The sequence below is a fragment of the Seriola aureovittata genome, chromosome 18 (genome assembly GCF_021018895.1).
Source record: "Seriola aureovittata isolate HTS-2021-v1 ecotype China chromosome 18, ASM2101889v1, whole genome shotgun sequence".
Lineage (NCBI taxonomy): Eukaryota > Metazoa > Chordata > Actinopteri > Carangiformes > Carangidae > Seriola > Seriola aureovittata.
Window position 1 is genome coordinate 13,673,703 of NC_079381.1, and position 7,438 is coordinate 13,681,140.

General features: G+C 40.5%; 1 protein-coding gene across 1 annotated transcript; it reads right to left on the bottom strand.

The window, feature by feature from the left end:
• Positions 1-2,701: 2,701 nt before the first annotated feature.
• Positions 2,702-5,053, bottom strand: LOC130186745 (bone morphogenetic protein 10-like). Its single transcript, XM_056404016.1, has 2 exons — positions 4,237-5,053; positions 2,702-3,783 (listed from the first exon to the last, which is right to left on the bottom strand). The coding sequence occupies exons 1-2, from the start codon at positions 4,574-4,576 to the stop codon at positions 2,729-2,731; spliced, it is 1,395 nt and encodes a 464-aa protein (XP_056259991.1). The 5' UTR covers positions 4,577-5,053; the 3' UTR covers positions 2,702-2,728.
• Positions 5,054-7,438: the final 2,385 nt, after the last annotated feature.

Consider the following 7,438-nt stretch of genomic DNA (forward strand, 5'->3'; position numbering starts at 1 on the left):
TCTGTCCATATCTCCCACTGAGATGAGCCATGTGTTTAGAGCTTAAAGTTGGCAACCCATGACCCCTGAATAACATTGACTTTATTGCTTGGGAGTGATGAATAAAGCTGCCTTCACATAAACCTGCTCAAAAGTGTTGTTGACACAGTAGCGAATCCCTTTTCCATGCTGTTAAGTTAGATGGAACTGCAAATGATGTGTAAATTTTTCCCTAATCTTTTTCTCGACAGGTAAAATATCCATCATTGTGGTGAACCTTTGAAGAAATAACATATTTCATACTGTGTTGGTACACATTTATGTTATTTGAGATATTTAGTGTGAAATGTATGTACATGAACTTTAGGTTCAGGTCAAAATGGTTTATGTATATCATAAAGCAAACTGTCAAATTTACAATGTTTTACAAAAATAAACATAAATATATATTTATAATTTATTTAAATGTTTTGTAGGATGAAACCACAAGAACACATAGTGAATGTATTGGCAGAACAAAGAGAGAATCAAAAGAAAAGTACATGAATTAGCTACTTTAGACCAATCCCCCTACAGCTGTCTGATGAAGAATGAGAGTTGTTAATCAATTGTTTTGAAGTTCTAGACAAGCGATTTGTCCTTCAGGGAAAACCTGATTATTTCAATATGCTGATAAATAATTTAGCTAGTGCTGAACTGAAGCTGGTTCTGGTGTTTTCAATGTTGTAGTAAAGTCATCTCTGCTGTTATAAAGACACAAACAAGAATTTGTGGCACCCTCGAAGTGGTCAGTGTCTCTGATAAGCCAAACATGATCTACATGTGGGTTGGTTGCACTGCAATACCAACCACCTTGTCAACCGTGTCTACTACTACAGTGAACACAGTTGTTTATAACGCCAGACTTGGACCTGGCTTGGCCTTAAACTAAAGCAGCAACAAGCTATTGTCAGGACCACTTTTCAAAATAAGTATTGCTGTATGGTTACACACTTGGAATATTTCCTACATTTTGAAATTTTATTTCATTTTTTACACTGGAAGATCAATTTGTTCCCTGCCAGCCGGTATCTCCGCCCTGCACACTTGGCCTATGTAAATCTGCATGCCGAGTGAGGATCCTATTAAGTTAGAAAGTTCCACGGTGTTATTCCATTATTGTTATCTGCTTCCACCTGTTAACAGCAGAAGCAAGGTGATGATGTGACATGTATTTTTTCCATTTGTACTGTTGCCGTGGCCTTGATAAGGGTGTCAGCATGCCCGTGTCAGAAAAAGGAAGTGGGAGGGTTCAGAGGGCACCGAGCAACCTGATGGCAGGATTGTCAATAGAGCATGTTGGTGTTGGAGACCAGGAATCTGACACCACCTTCTCACAAATGCTGCCACTTGGAGTGGTGTCTCATCCTGAGTGACGGTCTACGAGACGCCAGGCTCTGACACCTCCTTATCACTGTGGCATGGAAGCGGGCAGAGAGAGAGGCCCGCCAGGCATGTGACCCTAAAGGGATGGGAATTAAGGTTGTTAGGTGGGTAGTGCTGTGATCACCTGACAATGAAACAGGGTCTACTAATGATCAAAAACTGCTCAGTGAATAGTTTTTGTTTTCAGATATTTTTATTTTTACACCCATAATAACATTAATGTTGGTGTGAGAACCAAAAGCAGGATATGAATGGAGGGTATAAAGACAGATCTCACAGCAGCTGACAGCAATGTTAGGTAAGAGAAATTGTGCATTTTCAGACAAGAAGCCATGAAAAGCTTCAAGACAAGACAATCCTCTCCTGGTTGTAATCCATCAAAAATATATTTTCTGCAAGTTTGGCAAGACAATAAGAGGAAAAATGTCACAGTCTTTAAATCATCTCAGTGGTTCCAACATGCCATAGGACACAGAAACAAATGATAGCATTTACAAATCTGCAGCATATATATCTAGTTGTAATGCATTTTGGCAAGACTGTGATTCAATTACAATTGAATTTAAGAGACTTTTCATGTTTAAAAACAAAAGAAAATAAACATACAGCATACTAACAGTAGTGCAAATCATTGTAATATGGTGGCTATCCTAAAATGTAGATTTTAAGCTGGGGGCCTCTCAACGTCTGCATTAGGGATAATTCTTGTTAGAGCAAAATGTAGCTGACTTCTTAGTCTATTTAGTACTGTATATTCAGTTACCGCACCCACACTGAAATAACACAAACTCCACTTTTGTCAGATTCTGCACCACGAAACCCGACACTCATGGATGCATCTTTTGTACTAATACAGATCTCACATACATATTTCCAAATCATGTTTTTGTAACTGATATCAGTGCTGCAATATTTAAACTTTTGAGTCGCTCCTCACTTCATCTGAGACTGGCTGAACAGCTATTTTATCAGGATGTTTTTTTGTTTTGTTTTTGTCTGATGTATGGTCTGTTACTGTCATTCACAATAAATTATTGAACTTATCCAGAAATACTCTAATATACAAAAATTGCTGTCTAACTGTCTAAAAAGATTTGCAGCATTACTTTGAAAGTTTTATATTCTACATTATAATAACTGATTTACCTTTATACAATTGCAAATTTACATCATGTAGCACAAATTTGTGTCCATCACTAATTTACAACTAAGTCCAGACTTGTGGTTTTACATGCCACTGTATGAGATATTGTGGAAACAAGCACATGAGAGGATGTGTGCGATGTGCAGTCTCTATCTCTGTGTAACAGCATCACTTTCAGGACTATCTGCATCCACACTCTGCCACCACCATCCCCTCATACTTGTGGTTGAAAGTGATCACCCCATTATCATGATAAAGGAGTGAGATCGGCTCCAACTTAGTGGGCACACAGCAGGCACGCGATGCTCTCTCTGGACTCTTAACACTCAGCAGAGTCTGCACTATGGCGTGTTTGGTAGGCGAGACCTCGGAGGTCATAGGTGGGTTGCACACGCCGTTGCACTCGTACGCCTCATAGCCCAGAGGCTGGATGATCCACGTATCCCAGCCAATGTCTTTAAAATCCACAAAGAGTGGGGTCCTCTTGCATGGCTCGCTCTTAACATTGCGACGGATTCGGGGGGGTGTGTCATAGATAAGGTTGGACTGCAGTTGCATGAGGGACTGTTTGTCCAGCTCGTCCTGGTTTGCATGGCCAGCGTTGTGATCAACGTGCCCCCAGAAAGCTTGTTGGCTCCGGCCCATGTTTTCAGGAAGGTCATTCTCATGTTCAATCATGTGGTTGAGCTCTTGTTTATCCTGTTTGTGGTCTTTGCTCTGATCATCTGAGAATACAATCATCACTGCATTGTGTTTTCCCTCCAAGCTCCTGTCGACATCAATCTCAACCAAACTTTCGCCCTCCTCTGTGACCTCTTGTGTGGCCCCTTCCTCCTCTGACCCCAGGCAGGCAATGTGAACCTCCAGTCTGTGAGTTGCACACCCTGATTTCCGCCAGAGCGTAACCACATGAGTCAGGTCAAACGACACCCAGCTGTTATCTTTGGCATGGATATGCTTTGTCACCAGTTCCTCCAGATCCCTCATCTCCACCACCTCCTCTCTATCCCTCCTTCTCCCTTCTTTCCCCACCTCTTTTGTCCAAACAACGCCCTCATGTATATTGTAAATGGTCACCTTGCAGTCAAGGCCAGAGTATGGTCTTTGGGCCCTCCGGACCAGGGTGAAAAGGCGAAGCTCAGCTATTGTTATGTGCTCATGGTGGGGCATGGAGATGTTGAAGAGCAGGGGATGTATCCTTACACCCCTGGCAGTTACACTGTAGGGGGAGGAATCTGAAATTAAAATATCAATAAGTGTGTCTCAATGCGTTTTGTATGCATTTCTGAGATCATAACTCAAGTGAAACTATGTTAAATATTAAAATGTGCCCTTGAATCAAACACACAGTTGTCATAATAAATGTATTTTGTTTGTTTGAATCATATTACTCATACATTGTTAAAGATGAATAACTTTATAATTTTATGTAAAACATATAACTCTTTCACATTTACATCACTTTGATTTGCATAAATCAGAGGAGTCCAGTTTTATAAATGATTAAACTATTTTTTAAAAAAAAGGAAAAGATGATCATTTAAGCTTTTTGACACATTTGACATGATCTTTTAATTGTCTTCTGGTTATTTATTTTGCAATGAAACAAAAAGTGCAACATTTCGTCATGCAGTGTACAGCCTACATTTCACAAGATTTTTGATGTGTTTAACAAAACAAGTTTGTACCTTCATTCTTGAAGCTGCGCACCATGTTGGCTGAGGGCACAGAAGTGCGGTCATTAGCAAATCGGTTGAACAGCTCCAACATGTACTCTGGTGGCTCCTTACTGGCAGCGAGGGGCCTGGGCTGGGGCCCCAGCTCTGTAAGGTTCAGTGTGGACAGAAATTGGCTCAGAAAGTCCTGCGCATCAAGAAGCGGATTATCACCTACATCCCTCCCGACTGATGCCCTGTGATGGTTCTCAGGAGACCTGATGGGACTGCTCAAGCTCAAACCAGTCAACACCAGAAGTAGGCCATTCAGAGAGCGGATAAACCCAAGGTTGGAGAAGACTGAAGCGGTCATGGTTGAGTGGAGGAAAGACTTAGATCCAAAGACTAGAGTATCAGATGAGAAGATGTGATGGATCCTTTGGAGAGGGCACTTGCAAAACAGTTCAACGTTTTGAGGGAGGACTGTCCTTCGTTAAAGGACAACAGGTTGCTGTTGGGGGCAAAGAGAAAACAGCTTTGCCCTTGTTGATCTTGTGCTTTGGTTCTGAGGGCAGGGCTGTGCTGTCCAATGTGCTGTGCTGACATGTGTGGAGATGTCATTGAGGCCCTGCTCGGCCCTCCTCTCTCTCTCCCCACCAGGAACATACGGCAATCCTTAATTTCCACTGATATTCTGTTTCATTTGGATGTCTATCTTTCTCTTCATAAACCAATGATAAAACTTGCCTTTTGCAGTCAGTGGTGGTTCTAGCTTGTGTGGTGCCCTGGGCAAATACCCCCCTTCAGCCCCAACACATTATCATAACTTTTAAAAACTTATATATATAAAAAAAACGTGTATCATAAAGTTATGATAATTTGTTTAATAAATATATATATTATTATAGATTCCTAAAAACAAACCTGCAAGATATTTCTGAAAATATCTCAATTAAAGTTCTTAAGTATTCTGATAATATTCCTGTTAATCTGCTAAAATATTCCTGAAAATATTCCTGTAACAAATTATCATAACTTTTAAAACAATTATATACCATCATAAATAGAAGCTCCAACAGACATGAAGTCATTGACGTAATGTGCACTGAGCATAGAAAACCAATCGCCAAATGTTTTTTTTGTTTTGTTTTGTTTTGATTTTTCTGCAAGCCCCCATGCCGCCCCCAGACAAGGTGCTGCCCATGTTGCCCATATCAAAATCCGCCATTGGCTGAGGACAGGTGGAGATAATAATAATAATAGCCTAATAATATTAAATTAGTCTTCCATATCAACTGGAAACAAACGCAGCTAAAACGCCCCTCCAGCTAGCTGGACCCCAGGCGTTTACCTTGCTTACTTTACCTGTTCTGTTCCCTCCTCGTTGGTTCTCGGTGGAAATTGTGGAAATTACGGAAATTCGGAAATACGCACGGACGACGCGACGAGTTTCGTGAGTTTCGCGTTTGAAACTTTTATTGCTTGTTTTGTTTGTTTGAGCACAGTTTTCGAAGTTTTTGTTATTATTGTTTTTGTTGTTTGATTTCACACACACACACACACACACACCCACACTTGTGTAATGTACCTCAGTTCGTCGGAGCCCAGACTCGATCCTAAGCCTCTGGGTTGAAGGTCGGCGTCCTTCCTCTCTGGACCAGCTTCAGCGATAATTGACTCGAGGACTCTGAGCGTGAGTCACCTGCAACAGGTGTGGCTCGGCTGACAGAGGAGGATACCTGGGGCCTCATGTACCAAAGCCTTGCCTAGAATTCACACTGAAAAGTGGCACGAAACTGGAAAGATCAAACCAAAAAATGTATAAAACTGTGGGCGCGCGGGATTCCACGCACATTTTCACACAGAATTATTTTAGTTGAACTTTATTCACGTTCTCTTGATTGAAACGAGTTAAAATATTTACAGTAGTATTTTGCTTATTTGCATCCATGCTCTGTTTTCAATAGACTCTCACATGGAATGAAGCAAGGCAAGACAATGAGACTATCAAAATCTTTTCCAACTTTACGGGTTAGTTTAACTACTAATTGCATTAGTTCTGTACAGAAATAGAAGTGAGCTATTTGATAGATTCCCCCTCCCCATCTACCACCACCAGACAGTGAGAGAGGAGACCTTCTCAGCAGAAGCTGCACAAACTAGAAACAGAATGTAGCGGCATGAAAATTATCACAATTAAGTTCCCCAAGATTGAAGACAGAAATGATGTTGTGTGTAGGCTACTATTTTCCTGTTAATGCAGGAAATCAGTTACCAATTAACTATATTGTTAATGTATGCTTTGCAATCTCCACAAGGGGCCAGTGCAGACTTAATATCTGTACTTATGCCTCCTGAAAGAAAATGGCATTAATCATTTTCACTGGGTGGTGAAAAGGCTGATTTTATGTAATTTGCATATGCTTCCAGATAATTACTGGTTTTGTTTTTTAATAATGTCTGTCTGACAACTCACTCACTATGCAGTCATTGCCATCACATCAACATGCAACCACCCCCAAACGTGTCCTTGTAAAACATGTTTGTTTGGTCTTATCACCACTTTTTGAGATTTCCCATTTAACTTGTTTGGTTTGTGTATTATTCTACATTTGCAATATTGTAATTTTTTTTCAAAGAACTGGGTATATACTCGCAGCAGACGAAGTAATCTGATTGTTTTTTCTATCTCCATTTTTGCAACAACTGCTTAAGAGTTGGGTCATATTATAGTGGGTTTGCATGTTGAATAATTACATTTCTATATTTGTTAAGCCTTTCTCGCTGTATAAAGGATGTCCAACTTACTCCTGGTTGTTAGCTTCGACTTGTGTCTGCTGGGAGTTCAGTGTGTTTTTCAGACTGTTCTCCTTGAATAATTAAATAAATTTGTCAGTGTTTTCTGGCCGGCGCACCTGCGGTTTGGCACAGATTTTGCCCCTCTGGAGCTGTGTTGGGCTAGTGGTCTGAAAACTTGCTCATCATTGTACTGACCTCTTTTACAGCTGACAAATGCTGCTACTTGGCATTCAGCCTAATAGAAACCACCTTTGTAGTTGTATTTGTAAATTAAGCCGCTTTAAAGTTCAAATCCTTATGCAGAGAATGTTTTATCATTTTGTACGCTGTCTTGTCCATGTAGTCTGAGTAGTCTGAGTAGTATTGGAAATTAGCACTGGCTGTGAACACATGTACATTAGACTAAAAGACAAATGCTTAATGTTTTCAGCTGGAT